The sequence below is a fragment of the Artemia franciscana genome, chromosome 12, assembly GCF_032884065.1.
Source record: "Artemia franciscana chromosome 12, ASM3288406v1, whole genome shotgun sequence".
Lineage (NCBI taxonomy): Eukaryota > Metazoa > Arthropoda > Branchiopoda > Anostraca > Artemiidae > Artemia > Artemia franciscana.
In genome coordinates, this window is record NC_088874.1 from 637,701 (window position 1) to 660,915 (window position 23,215).

The 23,215-nt window shown below is 34.3% G+C and overlaps 1 protein-coding gene across 4 annotated transcripts in view; it reads right to left on the minus strand.

Moving 5' to 3' along the window:
- Positions 1–23,215, minus strand: part of LOC136033549 (protein EFR3 homolog B-like) — a 77,916-nt gene that overhangs the window by 12,640 nt on the left and 42,061 nt on the right. For 3 of the 4 annotated variants that reach the window (XM_065714295.1, XM_065714294.1, XM_065714293.1), the window contains exons 3-4: positions 12,790–12,866; positions 3,492–3,619 (exon numbers count right to left, since the gene is read on the minus strand). In XM_065714295.1, the coding sequence (XP_065570367.1) occupies positions 3,492–3,619; positions 12,790–12,866 (205 nt within the window). Of the gene's footprint in view, positions 1–3,491; positions 3,620–12,789; positions 12,867–19,944; positions 20,013–23,215 lie in introns of those variants that run through there. The other variant, XM_065714292.1, reaches the window with a different exon arrangement.

Sequence of the window (23,215 nt, forward strand, 5' to 3'; positions counted from 1 at the left end):
TTATGATGATTCTTATTTTGATTATGCTGAAGAGTTACTCCTGATTAGTCGGACAAGGATTGGTGTCTCTAAAATGGTATCTTCTGTTTCTAGTGCTCTTTTTTCTGGAATTTATATTTCATTGAATTAAGAGAAGTGTTATTTTTTATCTTTAGCTGTCCCCCCCCCACAATAAAATCTACATATTTTTCGACTCCCAATTCTGACACCGGGAAATTTTACTTTCTTTTCGAAATGTCTTTGGTCTTTTAGTATGATTATCTCAAAATTGAACAAAAAAGTGTTTTTAACTAAAAGTAAGGAGTAACATCAAAACTCAAAACCGAAAGAAATTATTTCGTACATGGGGGGTATCCTCTGCTCATCCCCCCCCCCCCGCTATTACTTGAAAAATTCATAGTGCTTTAAAAAATACTCCTCGTTCCAATTTAGCTGCTCTTATGTTTGAACAGTCGTTCTTAAAGATTTGTGGCAACAGTTCAAACTGGAGCATAAAGAGTGGGGGGTTGACAAGGGTAGCAACTCTTATATATGGAATAATTTCTGTTCTTATGCATTTTGGTTTTATTCATTTCTAACGGAATACTAACGGACGTTCACTTCAAAAACGGAAAAATGAAATTAATGAAGATAGCGGTGAAAACCATCACAAGCATGGTTTTCCACCTCTGAATTAAAATATTCCTTACAAGCTTGATTTAATTATTGACATAACAGATACCTTTGATAAAGACCTTGCTTCGGAGTTTTAGATTTTCATTTACCTTTAGCAAGGTTGACTATTACTGTTCGAGGAGCTTCAAAACACAAAAAAGTAACAGGAAAAACAATAGTGAAATTGATCAATCGTTTTCAGAAGTGTCTTCTCCCTCTTCCTTTGATTTTATTTTTCTAATAACTGTTGATGAGTAACTTTAAAATTAATAAACTTTAAAAATTTCGCATTTCCACGAAAACCGATTATTTTCCCAGCCCCAGCATCCTATATATATATATATATATATATATATACTAGCTGTTGGGGTGGCGCTTCGCGCCAGCCCCCCCGCGCGCGTAAGTCGTTACGCGCCCTAATAGTTACGCGCCATTGTAGTTGTGTCCCTATGTCCCACCTGTGAATATAGATAGATATATATATATATATATATATATATATATATGGTTTTAACTACGTAAAACTTGCGAATATACAACATTCTTTGCTGTCCCATTGTCTTTGCATATAAATAGATTGTCAGGTTTACCGACTCTTGAACATGCAACATATAATGGTCCATGGGAAAACAATCTGTATTCAGATCTATACCTCATGATTCTAATGATTGCCCTTGAGCTTTGTTGATGGTGATTGCTAATCGACCATTCCCTGTCCCGGTGTCCCGGTCGTCATTTATATCCCCCTGTTTCCCCTGGTGTCCCCGTTGTAGTTGTGTCCCTGTGTCCCGGTCGTCATTTATATTCCCTGTGTCCCGGTCGTCATTTGTATCCCGGTGTCCCGGTCTGTATATACATTCGTTTTTTAGTTTTGTTTTTCTCCTTTATTTTTTTCCTTTTTTTTTCTTTTTTAGTTTATTTAGATTTTTAGATTTTGTAGTTTTTTTATTAGTTTTTAGTTTTTTTTTCTTTTTAGTTTTTTTGTAGTTTTTACCTTCTTTTTAGTTTTGTTAGTTTTTTTTTTTACTTATGTCCTGGTCGTCATTTATACTCCCTGTGTCCCGGTGCTTTGTTGATTGCTAATCTTGGTCGCTTTCTCTTTGAGTGTCGTCATTTATTTTTTTCTTTTTTAGTTCTTTTAGTTTTTACCTTTTTTAGTTTTTTTTAGTTTTTTAGATGAAAATTTTTTTTAGTTTTTTCCTTTTTTTCTTTTTAGTTTTTTATTGGTTTTTACCTTTATTTTAGCTTATTTTTCAGTTTTTTCCTTTTTTTTATTTTTTTTTATTTTTTATTTTTTTTAATTTTTTACCTTTTTTTAGTTTTTTAGCTTTTTTACTTTTTTTATTAGTTTTTAGTTTTTTTTGTAGTTTTTGCCTTTTTTTAAGTTTTGTTTTTCTCCTTTATTTTTTCCCTTTTTTTTTCTTTTTTAGTTTATTTAGATTTTTAGATTTTTTAGTTTTTTTTATTAGTTTTTAGTTTTTTTTTCTTTTTAGTTTTTTTGTAGTTTTTACCTTCTTTTTAGTTTTGTTAGTTTTTTTTTTACTTATGTCCTGGTCGTCATTTATACTCCCTGTGTCCCGGTGCTTTGTTGATTGCTAATCGAACATTCCTTTTGTCCTGGTCGCTTTCTCTTTGAGTGTCGTCATTTATTTTTTTCTTTTTTAGTTCTTTTAGTTTTTACCTTTTTTAGTTTTTTTAGTTTTTTAGATGAAAATTTTTTTTAGTTTTTTCCTTTTTTTCTTTTTAGTTTTTTATTGGTTTTTACCTTTATTTTAGCTTATTTTTCAGTTTTTTCCTTTTTTCTAGTTTTTATTTTTTATTTTTTTTAGTTTTTTATCTTTTTTTAGTTTTTTTAGTTTTTTTAAGTTTTTTAGCTTTTTTACTTTTTTTATTAGTTTTTAGTTTTTTTTTGTAGTTTTTGCCTTTTTTTAGTTTTTTCTGTTTTTTTTTTAGTTTTTTATTGGTTTTTACCTTTATTTTAGCTTATTTTTCAGTTTTTTCCTTTTTTTTTTAGTTTTTAGTTTTTTTAGTTTTTTACCTTTTTTTAGTTTTTTTTAGTTTTTTTAGTTTTTTAGCTTTTTTATTTTTTTATTAGTTTTTAGTTTTTTTGTAGTTTTTGCCTTTTTTTAGTTTTTTTAGTTTTTTAGCTTTTTTATTAGTTTTTAGTTTTTTTTCTAGTTTTTTTAGTTTTTTAGCTTTTTTATTTTTTTATTAGTTTTTAGTTTTTTTTTGTAGTTTTTGCCTTTTTTTAGTTTTTTCAGTTTTGACGTCACCTGATCCAGTTTTTTCAGGTGACGTCACCTGATCCACGATCCACAGATCCACAGACAACTTATTTTTATATATATAGATATATAGATATATATATATATATATATATATATATATATATATATATATATATATATATATATATATATATATATATATATATATATATATATATATATATATATATATATTGCGCCCACTGAAGACAGATGTCAACCTCAAATTGAGATATTTGGATACTTTTTTTTTTTTTTTTTTGCAATTTTGTGTTCTAATATCTAAAAAAGAAGCGATTTCTTTTTTTTCCTTTTGCAAGATCAAAATGGAGCACAATCATCACAGCAACTTAAGAGGGCAATAACATATTCAGAGTAAAATTAAAAAGAGGGGAAAACATGAAATATATAGGAGTCTATAAAACTATAGCGCCTATAGTACTAAAGAGTCTACAGCGTCGATAGCACTACACTCTATAGAGTATATAGACTCTAGAATATACTTTTCTTCTGGACAAACCTCCAAAATTTTTGATCATATGATTGTTTAATGTTAACGAAATAGCTTACGCATATTTACGTCGATATATATCCCTGTTGACTCTTTGTGCAAGGTATTCACCAATTCGATCAAGCTTCTCTGGAGACGAACAGCTGTAGAATATCAATTTGTCCAAATTTGCTCGTATAAGACCATCCTAGGTTGGAATTAAAATATAGCAACAAGCACGCGTAAAAAAAGGCTATTAGAAACTGGTGTATATAGCTTTAAAGTTTAAGGCCGTGATTAAGTGGACTGATGGAACTCGAAAATCCCATGTTAAAATTGAAAATTTATATTTAAAAAGTAATCAAGTATTCGTTGGCGGAAAATACCGCTTTTAATATCAGGCCGTAGGTTCTTAAAGATGCTACAAAATGATTGTTAGGATTTTGCTCTATTTTCTCTAATTGCTTAAAATCTTAGAAAATGTATAGCTCTTTTTCACAAGTGTACTCTATGAAGGATATTGCTTTTAGAACAAAATCGGTACTATCATGAGCAGAAGACAATAACCTGTAAGATGATTGCAATCATTTCTGATGTATTTTCCTGTTTTCGAACAGTCCCATAGAATATTTTCAGCTACCTGAAATTTTTACAAATTTTTTGCTCGAAAGAATCGTTTCAGGTCGCCGATAACGCCCCTAGAGACCAAATTGACAAGCTGGTATAATTAACCTGCTATTTCTGCCAATGAATAAGTGCTATTTGAAAGGTTTTTGACAATCAACGGTCTCTAGAGAATTGAGAGACAGAAGGCTACCCTAACTTCTATTTTGAACCTCGATGTTTTCAAGTTCACTTAATCACGGCCTTAAAGCCTCGTCTTGATTGACAACATTCACCCTGCCAGCAGCATTCTTTGGCGATCGATCATTTTTTGACAATCCGTTATGATTGGACAGCCTTAAAAAATTTTGAAGGCTATGATTGGCAGTCCAGTCGAAGCCAATCCTGCTGCTGACAGGATGAATAATGCCAATCAACTGGAGGCTTATGAGTGCTAAGCATAACAATGTGCCTTAAAACCATAAAATACATGGAAATTATCCACGTAGATAACTTCGAAACCTGAAGATTCCACGTCGGCTCTATCGAAACATGTTTATAATTATCCAAATCATTTTGTTTTGTTTGAGAATGTTTTTTTGATATCTAGGCACCAAGGTTTAAAGCAAATTTTCAGGGAAACAATCGAAATAAAAAATAAAAATTATTCAAGAATAATTCCATAAACAGAGATACAGGTGAATTTGGATTGAATTCAATTTATGGTAATTTACTAAGGTCAAATAAGGTAAATCTCATTTCACCTAAAAGTTTTGACCTCTGTCCACCTGATATGTCAGATAAATATAATGAACCGGAACAGAAAAGGTCAATGAAATTTGCTTCCGCTGTTGCATTGAAAGAAAAAAACAAGAGCAATAAACTACACGTAATTAGCCTATTGGGTATATATTTTGTTTGTTTTTATTAATGTCTTTTAGTTTTACTGCTGATGATGGACACAGTATATGTGTCCGAAATATCCAGTTACAAAAATGTATATTTGTTTCACTGTCAATTAAAAGGTTTCATCCATATGTTGAACTGTTATATTTTGAAAATTATCCATGTTAATCCAAGTAGATATGTTGCAACATTATATCATAAGATGATTGTAAACGACAAACCATCGGTGTATTGTATTCTGCACTAGAAGTTCAATTATATTCCATTATCTCTAAATTTTAAAGTGGTATGAAAAGCCTTTCGAGTAGATGTCCCACTGATCACAAACACCAAAAACAAGAAGAACAATAGGGAATTTTTTTAACACAGTAGGAAACAAATTAGAATGAATATTTCGGCCCTATGTCCAAGGCCGTCCTCAGCAATACAAAAAAGAAAAAACAACTTACAAGAATATAAAATCAATAAAACTAAAATAAAGAGTTTTTCAAAACAGTCCCAGCATCCTTACCTCAGGGAAGTTCAACCAGGAGTGATAAATAAATTGTTATGAAACGAAGCAATTCACTAAAATGAAAGAAAATGATTTAAAAACACGTTTTTAATGCCAGCCTAGCTTTTTTCGCTGCTGCTCTTATAGGTCTATTTGTGACAGGTTCTGTGTTAATATCTATTGGTTTTTTATATATATTTCATAAGGTCATTTTTAATTAAATTTGTGTATGGAGCATTCAATGAATATTCTCCTAAATCCCTATTTAAGGAAATATTATTATTAATCTTAAGTCTGATTTCAATTGCTTTTCGAATTTTTTTTTTATAGTAATGCAAGAAAATCCTGCGCCTTTTTCATTGAATGTCTCTTCCCCCACGACATATTCCTACAAAGAAAGATCCTCCCACATATCCCCTCCCCTCAACCCCCCCTAACCAAAAAAATCCCCCTGAAAATGTCTGTACACTTCCCAATAACCATTACTGTATGTAAACAATGGTCAAAGATTGTAACTTGCAGCCCCTCCCCCGGGGACTGTGGGGGAGTAAGTGATCCCCATAGACATAGTTATTATGGTTTTCGACTATGCTGAACAAGTGGCTGTCTCAAAATTTTGATCCGTTGACTCTGGGTAAAAATGAACGTGGGAGGGGGCCTACGTGCCCTCCAATTTTTTGGTCACTTAAAAAGGGCACTAGAACTTTTTATTTTCGTTAGAATGAGCCCTCTCGCGACATTCTAGGATCACTTGGTCGATACCATGACCCCTGGAAAAAAAACAACAAATAAACACTTACCCCTGATCTGTCTTCTGGCAAAAAATACGAAATTCCACATTTTTGTAGGTAGGAGCTTGAAACTTCTACAAAGCTTGAATTTAGCTTGAATTTTCGCAATAGGGTTCTCTGATACACTGAATGCGATGGTGTGATTTTCGTTAAGATTTTATAACTTTTAGGTGGTGTTTCCCCCTATTTTCCAAAATAAGGCAAATTTTCTCAGGCTCGTAACATTTGATGATAAAGACTAAATTTGATGAAACTTATATATTTAAAATCAAAATGAAAATCAAATTCTTTTGATGTATCTTTTAGTATCAAAATTCCGTTTTCTAGAGTTTCGTTTGATATTGTGCCGGGTCGCTCCTTACTACAGTTCGTTACCACGAACTGTTTGATATTTCCTTCAATAGGGATTTATGAGAATATTCACTGAATGCTCTATACACAAATTTAATTAAAAATGACCATACGAAATATTATAAAAAATGAATAGATATTAACACAGAACCTGTCACAAATAGACATATAAGAGCAGCAACGAAAAAAGCTAGGCTGGCATTAGAAACGTGTTTTAAATCATTATCTTTCATTTCAATGAATTGCCTCGTTTCATAACAATTTATTTATCAGTCCTGATTGAACTTCGCTGAGGTAAGGATGCTGGGACTGTTTTGAAAAACTGTTCGTTTTAGTTTTTATTGATTTTATCCTCTTGTAAGTTGTTTTTTCTTTTTTGTATTGCTGAGGACGGCCCTTGGACATAGGGCCGAAATATTCATTCGAATTTGTTTCATTGAAAAGCACAAAGGAATCCCACCAAACCACATATTTTGAATATTGCCTTTTTTGCATCTTCACCAGACAAAAATTTAATATCCCTCCTTACATTTTCGTTAATTGGCCCCTCTGCCAAGAACCAGTTTAGTGTCTAGTGAAATATCATTATTATTTCTTAATTTATTTATAGAAGGTGCACCCACATGGAAGGACAAGAGAGGCTTCAGCCCTCTACACTAGAGGGCAAAAAATATGTTGAATAATTTTTTTTTGTAAAATTCAGAATGAATTACGCCTTTCTGGAAGTGAGACCTTTAATTTAAACCTTAGCCCCCTGGAGATCTGTCTACGACAAACCCTATTTAACTACAATACAAAAGACAGAAATAGCCTATAAAAAAATAAATAAAATAAAATCAACTGAGCAAACGGACTTAAATAGCTGTTTATTTCGCGTTTAACGGTGAACAAGCTAATGTTAAAAACAAATATAGTTGGACTTGCCTCATTTCACATACCAAGGACAGTGAAAATAAAGTCAGTATTGCCAAATTAGTTTTACTTATTTATTTTCTCGGACTAACGTGTTAAGACTAACGACAATGCGATACAGTTCACAATAAAAATAAAAAAGAAACAAGCTTTTGCAACTGAAAGTAAGGAGCAACATTAAACTTGAAACCAACAAAATTATTCCCTAAATGAGGGGGACTGGCCCTCTGTCAGCCCTTTACGCTAAAATCCAAAAGCTCTTTAAAAGTATTTCTCACTCGAAATCAACGGGTCTTGAATCTAAGAAGTCTTTCTTAAAGAATTGTGACGAAAAGTCAAACTTGAGCGTAGATAACGAAAGTTAAGGAATGAGTAGTCCCCGTCATACACGGAATAATTTCTCCTCGTTTTTAAGTTTTAATGTTGCTCCTTACTTTCAGTTTAAAAAAAATATTTAATTTCTGGCTGTCTCCCCATGGAAAAATTTTTCACGTGGAAAATCCACCCCTGTGGAAACCCCCCCCCCCCCTGAAAAAATTCCGCATATGTCCCAACAACAAATGTACTTTATGTGAACAATAGCCAAATTGCATAACCGCCTGTTTGGACCTTAAGGGTCTAGTGCCGTCCTTCTTATTTACTTACTTACTTAAATCTAGTGAAGTCCAATCTTTTTGGTTACTTAAAAAGGGCACTAGAACTTTTTATTTCTGATGAAATGAGCCCGCTCCTGATCTTCTAGGATCGCTGATTCGATACGATCACCCCAGGGGAAAAATAAATAAACATTTATTTATTTCCGTGATCCTTCTTCGGACAAAAAAAAAGCAAAACCTAATGTGTTTATATATAAGAGCTTTAAAACTCTCCGAAAGGGTTATCTGATATGGTGAATCAGACAGTGCAATTTTCATCAAATCTCTTGAGATTCTGGGGATGTTTCTCCCATTTTTCAAAATTGGGTAAATTTTCTCAGGTTCGTAACATTTGATGTGTAATATCAAACTTAACGAACCTTACGTATTTGAAATCAACATAAACATTAGAATCAACGTTTTCCAGAAAAATGGACAGCAAGACTGAGAAAATCCGCTAATCAATACAAACTTTAATGGTATATACCATCAGCCAACAGAGCCTTGATTGGTTGAGTTTTTAATATCTTTGCCCACATTTCTAGAAAACACAAAATTTACAGGCGTTCTAATGCATCTTGGTACTTACGTGTTATATCGACCACATGGTTGCTGTTGATCTGAGTAAAACCGGTTTCTCTGTCTGCATTCGGAGATAATTAGCTCAGTCTCAGAGAGATAAACGGTAAAAAACTACTATGCAGGTTTATTTTAAGACAAATATTTAATATAAAGAGTTGGTTACGCTGGGTTAGGTATTTAATATAATGTGTTCTGGGAGGTCTGCTTTCCATAACTCTCTTTCGTAATTTCCATGATTTTGTTATTAAAGTTCTGGATTTTCAACATATTTTGGTATATTTCATTAGGATTATCTAACTTCACTTCTTGAGTGTGGTCGCTATAACACGTAAGTACCTAAATCAATACATCAGTACTTTTCATGAGAGTAAAGTTATTCCATCTCTTTGCTTTCAACAACATTTACTTCGAAAAAAAAGATAGATTGGTGCATTTCATTAACTCGGCTATGAAAAGAATCAAAAAGTGCTTTAAAATTGAATCAGAATAAATTGTATGAAATTGAATAATGAAATATGAATGCGAAATTAAATTGAATTAAAATTAAATTTCATAATCAAATTAAAAAGTAATTTAATTTTTTCTCGGAATGAGTTTTCAAGCAGTAAAATAACTTTGCTCTTTGGTTACGAACTGATGTCCAAAATGACACCTACGCCCGAGCCACATCTTTTGATTAATAAAAAACCTACATTTTATCCCTCTAAAATTTCTTCAGTTTAAAGTCACATTCTACAACAGAAGCAGAAAATTGAAATGGCAAAAATTTGGTCTAAAAAGCCTGTGAACACTCATTTCTCCCCAATATTGTCGACTAATACAACAAGTGTTCCAGGTAGAAATTGCAATTTAATTCGTATGTACTTGAAATTTAATGCTAATTACCTACGCACCAGGAACGGTTAATGTCCTGTTCACGCTTGAAACTTGTACATAATTCAGGCAAAAGAAAAAGAGAGGTTTATACCTATAGTACCATAAGAAAACGTGCACTTTAATTTCATTGGTTCGCGTCTGTGATGTAAGTCAATTCGATAGCAAATCAAATTTTTCCTTCATTTCTGTAATTTATGGAGAGACACATAACCCCATCTTTTTTAAGCCTTATTGATTCTCAAATTTGAAATTTTAAAATAGAATCAGTTACTAGTAAGCCAGTAACCAATTCTCTGAGCTGTGACAGTGATGCAATATGTTTATATTCATACAAAAAAAAAAAAAAATACAGGAAAAATAACAAACACGAAAAGCAATGAAAGAAAAAGAGAAAAAAAGTATGAAAGATGTGACAGAGCAATTTATCTTACTGTATTTAATTTCATAGATATTGACGTATTTTATTTCTTATGGATAATGATAAGTGAAAATGTGTTCTGAGTGGGAATAACACAGCCAATAGATTCAACCGTTTTGGTGATTATCGAAAAGAAAGAAGAAAACTCTGAGGGATATGGCGCATCTTCTCTGTACGACTGTCAAACCCTCTCAAGAAATTATAAAGTGTTAATAACGAAAAAGGTCAGGCGCAGTTAAGAGTGAGTGATATAGCTCACCCTCCCCCAATCAACAACAGCCACCAGTTCTCTGTGATTCAACTTAACAAATTAGAGATGAAATACATTGTCGGCACTGCAGTTGTGCGAGATTTTGGTGTTAATCCTCATGGTGCCTCCAAATTATGCCACGGAACCTTTCATGTAAGATAACTTCATATTTTACGCAATGATATGAGATATAACGGGGCAAATTTCGTCCTTAACGTAGGTAGGTCCAAGTACACTTGAGTTCTACATAGACAATTATATACGTAAATTTATTTCCTGTTATGAGAAAGTCAACGTAGTAGCAATAAAATAGAATTCCTGAATGACCAATTCATCATTTTTTAAATAAATTAATATACTTGTCCTTGAATGCCTTTTACCCTTCATTACAGCTTGAATTTCCATACCCATTCTATATTTTTAATTTTTGCACAGTTTGATTATGATGAATGTAACGACTTTAGACAATGATAATGACAGGGTTCGGACAGGTCGGTTCGTTTCGAATTATAGGCTCTGTCCTATTTTTATAGGGTTTCCCGGGCCCAAATATAGGATTCGAAAGTCCTCGGGATCAGATCTGTGGTAGATGGCGTGGGATGCCTGGTCACATAAATTACCAAGTTTCATCCTGATCCTTCCAATCTAAGCGTTTTCCATGATTTTAGGCCCCCCCCCCCAAATTCCCCCCAATGTCACCAGATCCGGTCGGGATTTAAAATAAGAGCTTTGAGACCCGATATCCTTCTAAATATCAAATTTAATCGAGATCCGATCACCCGTTCGTAAGTTAAAATACCTCATTTTTTCTAATTTTTCAGAATCAACCCCCCCAAACTACCCTAAAACAGAGCGGATCCGTTCTGGTTATGTCAATCATGTATCTAGGACTTGTGCTTATTTTTTCCACCAAGTTTCAGCCCAATCCCTCCAATCTAAGCGTTTTCCATGATTTTAGGTAACCCCAAACTCCCCCCAATTTCACCAGATCCGGTCGGGATTTAAAATAAGAGCTTTGAGACACGATATCCTTCTAAATATCAAATTTCATTGAGATCCGATCACCTGTTCGTAAGTTAAAAATACCTCATTTTTTCTAATTTTTCAGAATCAACCCCCCTCCCAACTATCCCAAAGAGAGCGGATCCGTTCTGGTTATGTCAATCATGTATCTAGGACTTGTGCTTATTTTTCCCACCAAGTTTCAGCCCAATCCCTCCACTCTAAGTGTTTTCCAAGATTTTAGGTTTCCCCCTCCAAACTCCCCCAATGTCACCAGATCAAGTCGGGATTTAAAATAACAGCTCTGAGACACGATATCCTTCCAAACATCATATTTCATTAAGATCTGATCAACCGTTCGTAAGTTAAAAATACTTCATTTTTCTATTTTTTCTGAATTAACGGGCCCCAAACTCCCCCCCCCCAGATGGTCAAATCGGGAAAACGACTATTTCTAATTTAAACTGGTCCAGTTCCTGATACGCCTGCCAAATTTCATCGTCCTAGCTTACCTGGAAGTGCCTAAAGTAGCAAAACCAGGACCGACTGACAGACAGACCGACAGAATTTGCGATTGCTATATGTCACTTGGTTAATACCAAGTGCCATAAAAACACTATGCTACAATGAGTTTAACCGAACAGACGGACCAAAGGATGATGAGGCGATAAACGATAAAAAGCTGATTCCGACAATTTTGCACTTATATCAGGGACATCAAACTTACAAATTATCTTACCATTGCTATACCAAGGGGGGAGATAAGGTAAAAATTTACAATATCGGAAATAAAAAGTCCGAATCTGATTAACATCATTTTTCTTTAGAAGGGGATAAAGACCAGATAGATAAAGGACAGATTGATCACAGAATGTAGCATATAGCCTACCCAGTGCACGTCTATTATACTTCCCCCGATTAGCAACTATCTTAGAATAGCCCATTTGAATAACTGGGCCGTATTCACATCAGCCAGCCAGCGTTCAGCCAGGAAACACATAAGTCGCAAGAACTCCAGTCTCATTAAGCAGAGACTGCTAGCCTATATACTGATTTTTGCTCATTTCGGACAGGCCCAACATGACAAAAAACAAGACATAGGCTACTAAGTCAACACAACAGCATAGCCCAGGCAGAAGCAGCTTACTAAGCCCGACACAAAGCATTAGTTAAGTTCAAAAAGCTTAACAGTTTTAATCAATTATCAATTTACACCAAAAGACAGAAAATTGCAAATCATGAGCAATGTTCTTAGTGCTCTTCAGCCGATAAATATAGGAATAATAGGATTTTAGCCAAAATAAAGGCATTTTATAGAGTTCATTAAAATATAGGAATTTATCGGAATTTATAGGCGAGTCCGAACACTGTAATGAAGATTTTGTGAATTTTTGCGTTAATCTGATGCGAATGACTTGTTAGGTGTGAAAGGTTACGTTTGACGCAACATAGCTTAACCACACGGCATAGAAAATTGCGTGTGTAGTGTGAGAACCGCTTGGCCACAATGTGGCCAAGCCATAAAATACATCTAGATAGAAATTAAAATTAAAACATACCTCTGGATTTACTGGGTAAATATTGTCCACTAGGCGTTTATACCTTGGTCGAAATGCGGCACAGCAACGATAACAATCTGGCGAAATAAACTTTGTGAAACAACCCATTTTATTAAATTTTTCGTCACAAACCTCTTATTTGAGATCAGATAATAAACATTCAATAGAAAAATGACAAAAACAAACACTAGAATAAAGATTAGATAACTCACGTCAATAGAACACTATTGAACTACATGACATTATAGAAAGAAACCTTTTCGTAGTAACAACTAACGCGCTTAAGAATTACAATTAACATCCTCACCGTATTCTTGCGCAAGTTATATGATAGTTATATATGGTTAATCGATTAATTTTTTTCTCATTGAGGACGCGCATATGGAAATTTTCTCGCTATTTTGCCTTAAATTGTATTTCTCTTGGAATACCCGGTATTATTTCAGGAAAAATATTTTGTTTTGTGTTATATCTTTATTAGTTTAAAAAACTTTGGTCGAAGAAAGTTTTTCAAAGAAATGTGAAGACCCATAATAAAGCATAAGAAGAGCAGGCATTGTGTGGGTCATGTCATTTCCCTCCTCCCAAGCATGTTTATAGAAAATTTCAAATACTTGAAACAAGTGGCTATCAGATAATATTAATCCCAAGTTGTGGGGGAGCTAGGGAGGCTGCGTAGCAAAATAAATCAAGGTAGGGGGCAGTTTTTCTCAGATGACTTGTACCCTTAATAATCTTACTAGAACTTTCAATTTACAATCGTATGAGCCCCTCCCAAGTTTCTAAGACCACCCTACCCATAGAAGTTGTCGGGGGAGGGGGAAATAATGAATCTAAGCCACAGTACATTTACTATAGGTAACGCTAGAGCGTTGCCTCTGATAGTTTAACTATATTAGCCACTGTTCATAGGTTTACAATTATTGGGTGGTTTGGTAACCTTGCACCAAGATTCTTACAATTATTAGGTGGTTTGGTAACCTTGCACCAAGATTCTTACAATTATTGGGTGGTTTGGTAACCTTGAACCAAGATTCTTACAATTATTGGGTGGTTTGGTAACCTTGCACCAAGATTCTTACAATTATTGGGTGGTTTGGTAACCTTGAACCAAGATTCTTACAATTATTGGGTGGTTTGGTAACCTTGCACCAAGATTCCCAATCTAAATTCAGCACTGTTCAACACTGTTTATTCCTGTCCTCATTCAACACTGTTTTCAAAAATTATAGAAACTTCTTCATTCAAGCTTTTTGTTTTGAAACATCATACACTTATCTATATGAAAATCCCTATTAAACAATATCATTTACACTTTATTTTATATTCCAACATTATATCAATAGCTATCCTTTGTGTTGATATCCTTAACAAAAATAATGTTTTAGTTTTATCAGGTGTTGCATTAATTAGTTTTATCCGGGTAATTAAACTTTTGGGAATTTAGACCTGACCTACCCTGTCACTAAGAATACACTGCTGGGTTTTGGATTCCTTTTTTTTATATTCCTTTTTACACCTCTTCTATTCTATATTTTGGTAGTCGGTATCTTTTGATAGTTTTTTTATCCATCCAATTAGTCGATAGGTTATTTTTTCAAGGAGATGGCCAGCAAAACATCTGTCATTTTTATCAAATTCTTTAGAAATCTGTTTTCCCTGAATATCTTAGATTGTGAAATACCCCGTCCCTGCGATAAGAGGCCAAATGAAAAATCAAGTTAGCCTATATACCTTTTTCGTTTGCACAAATCGGTAGCGCTTTGGTACCATAAATTTTCGTAGCACGTTACTATAAGCATTTATATGAAAAAGTATGACATTGAACTTTACAGTACCTACTGGCGGTGCTGATCTTTGTTCCATGGCCCTTCAACCAGGAAGTGGAATAGAGGGGGACTGGGGGCCATCCATCCTCTGCTTTCGCGCACTCTTCCTGTTTACTATCCCAGAAGTTACTACCCCTGTTTACTACCCCCAGGCAGATCCTATTTAGAGTTGGGTCGACTCTGGCTAAGCTAACAGTCACGAGACTGACCTCCATTTCAAACCAAATAACTCGCGATACCAGAGCTCAAACCCCTGTTCTCACGGACAAAGAATTTAAGTCTAGCGTGCTAACCGCTCGGCTCAAAAGCATTCATGAGAGCAACAAATGCAGTAAATGGTAATTGAAACCGTTTTATTTATCGATTGTCTTATAAAACATTCGAACTGTAAATTTTATTGTTTCAAGCAAATGCAAATCAATAAACATTTCCATTCTTAAGGCATTATAACAGTACTTGTTCCCCGACTACAAACCCCCTTGTTTTCGATAAGTCGTCTAAGGTATTAGGGACGGTAAGTGAAATTTTAGTGTAAATAGTGGAGAAATAAAAAGGAGAGACCCCCTATTTGTATAAATATTTGCTTAGTCGAAAAAGAAAAAAAAGCCGAAAAAGAAAAAAAAAACAAATCAAACATCACAAATATGAAAACAAAAAAAGGAAACAATAAATGAAAAGAGAAAAAACAAATAGGCGAAAAACGAGGATTTTATCAGCCAGTAGCAAAATATGAAAAACAAGCAAATATTTCGACAAGGACCTCCGCCAAGTCGTCCTCAGTGCTAAAAAAAAGAAAAAGAAAAAAAGAAACAAAGAAGAAACAACAGCAAAATCTAACCTTTTTAAGTGAACTGCACGAGAGGAAAAAAGACACTGAATCAAACAGCAAAAACCAACTTGAAATCAATGAAAGAGAAGTTACCAATTAGATTGAATAAGTATCCTTTGCCTTGCAACAGATTTCGCCTGTCTACAATTTCGGTTTTCATTAGATATGTGGACAGGTTGTCTTAAATTAGACTGGGCGAAAATATTCATAGTCTTTTAATATTAAATTATTGTAAATTGGGCTTACTGAAATATCTCCCTTGTCTCTATTTATAGCCAAATTTCTATTTATGTGTTTTTTTTTTTATCTCAATTACTTCTTTAAAAGATTGCGGTAGGCCATTTACTGTAGATATCAAAGTTGCCTCTTCAAAAAGAACTAAATGGTCAGGATTTTCGTATATATGCTGGACCAGAGCTGAAACAAAGTTGTCATTTTTATTTTCCAATCTCAGGGACTTATCTATTGAAATTTATGTTCTTGCAATCGTTCCCCTAGCTGTTGATGGGTCCTTCCAATGTAAAATTTTCCACATGAACAGGGGACTCTGTAGACACCACTACCTAGTATAGGGTCCGTTTTATCCTTCCCCGAGTTCAAAAAATGTTCAACTTTCTGTTCAGTTTTGAAAGAAAGAGAGAGATTATGTTTTTTTTTTAAATTTTCCAAGTTTGTCGTTGAGTTTCGAGACGTATGGTAATGTAGTGAAAGTTTTTTTCTCAATTGCCAGAGTAACTGAATCAAGGGGGACGGGCTCCCTATTTTCCTGTTTTATCTTTTTTAATCGTCTATCTATTAATTTTCAATGAGGTTGATTGGGTAGCCATTGCAGAATAGAATATCTATAACATAATCTAACTCGAATTTTACATGATTACGTGAACATATTTTTAGAACCCTGTCGACTAAAGAAATTACTACCCCTCTTTTTACACAAGGAGGGTGATTTGACGAGAATGTAGATACCGATCATTATGGGTCGCCTTTCTATATATAGAAAATCAAGGCTAGGAATATTTTTTATAATTAAAACATCCATGAAAGTGAGCTCTCCTGAATCTTCCAGTTTAATTGTAAATTGAAGATTCGAATCAAAAGAATTCAAATATGCCGAAAAATCTTTTAGAGATTCCTGACCATGTACCCAAACAGCAAGAATATCATCAACGAAACGAAACCAGAGAGAGTGTTTTAAGGGGAAACTATTCAAAGCAGACTGTTCTATGAAATCCTTGTAAAAATTAAATAAAAAAAACTAGTTTTTTAACTGAAAGTAAGGAGCGACATTAAAACTTAAAACGAACAGAAATTACTCCGTATATGAAATGGGTTGTCCCCTCCGCAGTCCCACGCTCTTTACGCTAAAGTTTGACTCTTTGCCACAATTCTACTTTTTAAAACAACTAAAACTTTAGCGTAAAGAGCGTGGGACTGCGGAGGGGACAACCCATTTCATATACGGAGTAATTTCTGTTCGTTTTAAGTTTTAATGTCGCTCCTTACTTTCAGTTAAAAAACTAGTTTTTTTTATTTAATTTCTGAACGTTTTTGAATTAATGCATGTTTGATTTTGGCTCTCCGCACATAAATTATTGAAATGAAATTAGTATATTAATTTTTTTTTGGCTAAATGGCTTTCTCTTAGTTTTGATCAGACGATTTTGAGAAATAAGGGGTGGGGAAGGAGGCCTAGCTGCCCTCCAATTTTTCGGTTACTTAAAAAGGCTACTATAACTTTTAATATTCAATGAACGTTTTTATTAGTAAAAAATATACGTAACTTAAGAATTAACTTACGTAACAAACTTTTATATTCTTATATTTTTATTATGTGTACGAGGGGGTTTGTACCCTCGTTAATACCTCGCTCTTTACACTAAATCGTAAGTTTTGTTCCAATTCTTTAAGAATGACCCCTGAATCAAATAGGCCGTTGAATAAATAGTTGAAATCACTAAAAATATTTTAGCATAAAGAGCGAGGTATTTATCTCCTCCTAAATACCTCGCTCTTTATGCAAAAGTATTTTTAGAGCCCTTCATATGCGTAATAATCTCTGTTTGTTTTAAATTTCAATGCTATTCCTTACTTTCATTTGAAAAAACGTTTTCATGTTTATTTTTTCATTGTTTTTTTTTATAGTAATGCTAGAAAATCCTGCGCCCTTTTCATTGAATTTTTTTCAACCATGGCATATTTCTCCAAGGAAAGATCCTCCCACATAGCCCCCTCCCTCAACCCTACCCCCAAAACCAAAAAAATCCCCCTGAAAACGTCTGTACACTTCCCAATAACCATTATTATATGTAAACACTGGTTGAAGTTTGTAACTTGCAACCCCTCCCCCAGGGACTGTGGGGGAGTAAGTCATCCCCAAAAACATAGTTATTAAGATTTTCGACTATGCCAAACAAAATGGCTATCTCAAAATTTTGATCCGTTGACTTTGGGAAAAAAATGAGCGTGGGAGGGGGCCTCGATGCCCTCCAATTTTTTTGGTCACTTAAAAAGGGCACTAGAACTTTTCATTTCCGTTAGAATGAACCCTCTTGCGACATTCTAGGACCACTTGGTCGATACGATGACCCCTGGAAAAAAAAAAAAAAACAAAAAAACAAAAAAACAAACAAATAAACACGCACCCGTGATTTGTCTTCTGGCAAAAAATGCAAAATTCCACATTTTTGTAGATAGGAGCTTGAAACTTCTACAGTAGGGTTCTCTGATACGCTGAATCTGATGGTGTCATTTTTGTTAAGATCCTACGACTTTTAGGGGGTGTTTTCCCCTATTTTCCTAAATAAGGCAAATTTTCTCAGGCTCGTAACTTTTGATGGCTAAGACTAAACTTGATGAAACTTATATATTTAAAATCAGCATTAAAATGCGATTCTTTTGATGTAGCTATTTATATCAAAATTCAATTTTTTAGAGTTTTGGTTACTATTGAGCCGGATCGCTCCTTACTACAGTTCGTTACCACGAACTGTTTGATTTGCCAAAAAAGAGACAAAACAGTGCCCATGGGTAGGCCCTTGAACTGAAGGAAAAAATTTTCTCGAAACATAAAATGTAAAGAGAACTTGTTGCAAAGACGTACAAGCGTCATTATTAGTCATTATTATTTCTTTTTGAAGAGGCAACTTTAATATCTACCGTAAATGCCCTACCGCAATCTTTTAAAGAGGCAACTAAGATAAAAAAAAAAACAACATATAAATAGAAATTTGGCTATAAATAGAGACACGGGAGATATTTCATTAAGCCCAATTTATATTAATTTAATATTAAAAGACTCTATGAATATTTTCGCCCAGTCTAATTTAAGACAACCTGTCCGCATACCTAATGAAAACCGAAATTGCAGACAGGCGAAATCTGTTGCAAGGCAAAGGATACTTATTCAATCTAATTGGTAACTTCTCTTTCATTGATTGCAAGTTGGTTTTTGCTGTTTGATTCAGTGTCTTTTTTCCTCTCGTGCAGTTCACTTAAAAAGGTTAGATTTTGCTGTTGTTTCTTCTTTGTTTCTTTTTTTCCTCTTTCTTTTTTTTGAGCACTAAGGACGACTTGGCGGAGGTCCTTGTCGAAATATTTGCTTGTTTTTCATATTTTGCTACTGGCTGATAAAATCCTCGTTTTTCACCTATTTGTTTTTTCTCTTTTCATTTATTATTTCCTTTCTTTGTTTTCATACGTCATGTATAGTTAGTATGGTCTCAGAACGTATCACAAATATCCAATGTCAATTGTTCGCCAAGGGGAAGGGAACTATCCCCCTTCGTATTTGGGATAATTTCTGTTCGTTTTAAATCTCAATGTCGCTCTTTATTTTCATTTGAAAAACATGCGTATTTTTTTATTCCTGTTTATTTTAATAACATACGAAGGATTTCTCTAAAGATGAGGAGAGCTACCACCCCTCAAACCCCACTTTTTAGAACAAAGCTTTACTTATGCAGAACAATGCTTCGAGAAATAGAGCTCATTTAGAGTATTTGCTTTCCAAAATGAAGCATAATTTTCGCAAAATAAACTATCGTTTCCACAACAACAGGGAAGCTTTGCACCCTCACTTTCATCATACGTTCATCCAAACATATACATGGTTCTAATGGTATGCTTTTTATTTCCGTTACACATCATTTTCGAAGGGCCTTAGACTCTTTAAAAATTTCCCAAAAACTTAAATAATTACAAATCCTTCGAATCTGAGGAATAGTAATTATTTCTGTATCAGTCTTACTAGACAGTAAAAAATGTTTCTCACTAGACAGTTTTTTTACAAATCGCACCTTGAAATTTTCGATTACTATGGACCGTTGCCCGCTATTTATCATGTCGCATCTACTACTACTATCATAAGAAACTGAATGAAGGTGCAGCTATAAAATATTCAGAATTAGGAACTTCCCCTGATCAAGCTGATCTTTTTTTTGTCTTGAACCAGTGGCAACCCTGTCCAAAGTTTTTAAGACATTAATAAATGAAACTGACCAAAGGTACTCTCGATGCAAGAAAACATTTTACATCTTACACCTTTCTATTTCTGACTTAGTTTCACCCCACATAAGGACTGATAGAAAAGATCTTAGAATTGGAAACTAGAAAGAGTATTGACAAACAATTTGCGCGGAAACCAGGCGGAGGAAGACAAATACAAAGCAGGTCTCCTCCAAGGAAAACTAAAACAAAAAAAAAACACGAAAGAGCGAAATTATGATGTCCTGAGCAGTGTTAAAGACCCCCCCCCCCACACACACACACACTTTCCCCGATATATCAAAAATTACATAAAATATAAAACGAACGTATATTTTTAGAATAAGTAATGACCATAAATAGAAGTATTCCGTGGCTAGACTCTTTCCAATTTTTTTTCTATCTATATATCTATTGTTACCCCTATTCTAATATTTTATTTCCTTCGGAAATATTGAAAAAAACTTGATTCTGTCCTGTGGTGGCGCAGTGGGTTTGATCTTAGCTTGGTAATACGGGACCCAGAGATCGAATCACGCTGCAGGAATGCACTGCAGGGCCGACGCAGAGACCTTAGTAGTCAAGAAGCGTCGCTAATTCTTAAATAATAATAACAAAATTGATTCTTTTAAATCATAGGCAGCGCAATAGGGCTGCCTAAGTAAAGAAGGATGTTGGAACAATGTATTATTTATTTTTTGTTTTTGTTTAGACCAGGGCACTTCGTATCGAAGCTGTCGGTTCAAAAAGGGCTCATTCGATTGGAAATCGAAGGGGCTAGTGCCTTTTTGACAGTCAAAAATGATTGAAGGGCAACTAACCCACCTCTCACGCCCATCATTTTCCCAAAAACATTCCATCAAAATTTTAGATAGACATTTTGTTCAACGTAGTTGAAAGGTCCACAAAGTATGTATTTGAGGATGACACTCCCCTACAGCTCTCAGGGCAAGGGTTGTAAGTTATTCCTTGGATCCACATAATGTTTTTTTTTTTTTACAGAAAGCGTTGTCGTGGAAACTTCAAAAAGGGCTCATTCGATTGGGAATTGAGAGGACTAGTGCTCTGTTTATTAGTTGAAAGTGATCGGAGGGCAAATGACCCCCCCACGCCCGTCATTTCCCCCAACAATTCCAATAAAAATTGTAAGATAGTCATTTTGTTCAATGTGTTTGAAAGGTCCAAAAATTATGTTTTCGAGGATAATAAGTCCCCCAGCTCTTAGAGCAAGTGTTTTAAGTTATGCCCTGGGGGCATATAAGGTTTTTTTATAGAAAGTGTGGTCATATAAACTTTGGAGGAGGTTCATCATATTGGTAATCAACAGCTCTACTGCTCCTTTTAAGAGTCAAAGTGAACGGAGGCCAGCTACTCCCTCCACACACACACACACAAACAAGTCATCTTGTCCCAAAATGCATCTAATAGAAATTTTGATATGGCCATTCTATTCAAAATAGTCTAAATATCATCTAACAAGGCTTTTGGGATTGAAAAAAAAACCTAACCAAGGGGCAAGGATTGTAAGTTATGCCCAGGGTGTATGTGAGGTTTCTATGGAAGGGACGGATGTATAAACATTAGAGGAGTCTCATTTACTTATAAATTAGAAGTTCTAGTTCCCTTTTAAAAAAAAAGTGATGGAGGGTAGCTACCCCCCACGACTGCCCCTCTTCATCAAACGAATATCATAATTAAAATTATGATATGGCACTTTTGCTCAGAATACTCCAAAGAAAGAAAGCACATAGCACTAAGAACTAAAGCAAATGTATGCACATAGCACCTTTTTTTCAACACCCCCTTCAACATACGATGAATCTTTAACTTAATACCATCAAACAGTCCTGAAGCATTGCTGATACGTCCTCTTGACAACCTATGTGGGCATAGTGTGTTTCGATTTATCTCAGTACAGTTACAATGTTGCCCAAAATTTTCGCCTTAATACCCTTAGGTTTATTAGTAGTAGTAGTAGCACCAGTAGCTATAGTAGTAGCAATAGGAGTAGAGTTAATAGTAGTAGTCTTAGCTTTAGTAGCAGTAGCAGTAATAATAATAGTAGCAGTAGTAGTAGTTGTAGGAGTAGAAACAGTAGTATTATGATGCAAATATTGTCTTTTGTTAGTTCAACATCCCCTACAACCACGGTTTTAAGCATTCATTTCACGCACTAAACTGTCCTTAAGATATTGCTGATATGCCCTTTTGACAACTTGCATACGGAGAGTAGGTTGCCATTCTTACAACAGAAATTTTCATGAATATTCTTTGAAAATTTCACCTGCATACGCTTAGATATAGTTGTAATAGTTGTCACAGCAGTAGTATAATTACTCAATTTAACAATTAGCCATTGCTATGATATTGTCGCTTTGCTTTTTTGATAATCTGTATATTCATATACTTCTTGAAATTTTCATCTCGATGCTCTTAACATTACAATAAGTTGCGATAGAAGTAGTAGTTGGAGCAATAGTAATAGGAGTAGTAAAACCAGTAAATGTTGCAGTAGTAGTAGCATTAGTAGTAGTGCGCACATATTTCCTTTTAGTCAATTGATCTTCCCCTTTAAGCACTCTCTGAGAGTTCCAGATTAATACACAAATCGATTCTTAAGATACGCTATTATGGCAATCTAAATGCACATAGTTTATTTTAGTTCGAATTTTCCATCAATACCCTCTGAAATTTTACCTTCATAGACTTGGCCTTAATAGTGCTAATATCACAGTAGTTGCGGTTGCAGTAAAAGTAGTTACAGTGTTAGTGTTGCATTAGTAGTAGTAGTAGTAGCAGCAGTACTAATAGCGGTAGTAGCATGTGCATATTGCCTTTTGGTCAGTTGAACGTCGATTTCACGGTGCCCCGGAAGTTCCACCTTGACACGTAAAGCCCTTCCAAAACTGTTGTTTATGTGCAGTTTGACACCCTTTTTAGCTTAATGCTCTAAACTTTACAAGTTGTTGGAATTGAAGTAGTATTTGGAGTAGTTTAGTAGCAGCAGTAGCATAAGGAACAGTAGCAGTGGTATTACTATCAGTAGTGACAAGCATATATTACCTTTTTGTCATTTGATCTCCCCTTTTAAGTATTCTCCGAGAAATTCAACTTGATACCCAAATCAATTCTTGAGATACGCCCTTTTGACAAAATACATGTGCATAGTGTATTTTGATTTAGCTCAAATTTCCCCTCAATATTATGTTCAATTTTCACCTTTATACGTGCAGCCTTAATTCTACTAGCATCATAGTAGTAGTGGTAGTAGTAGGAGCTTTTGTAG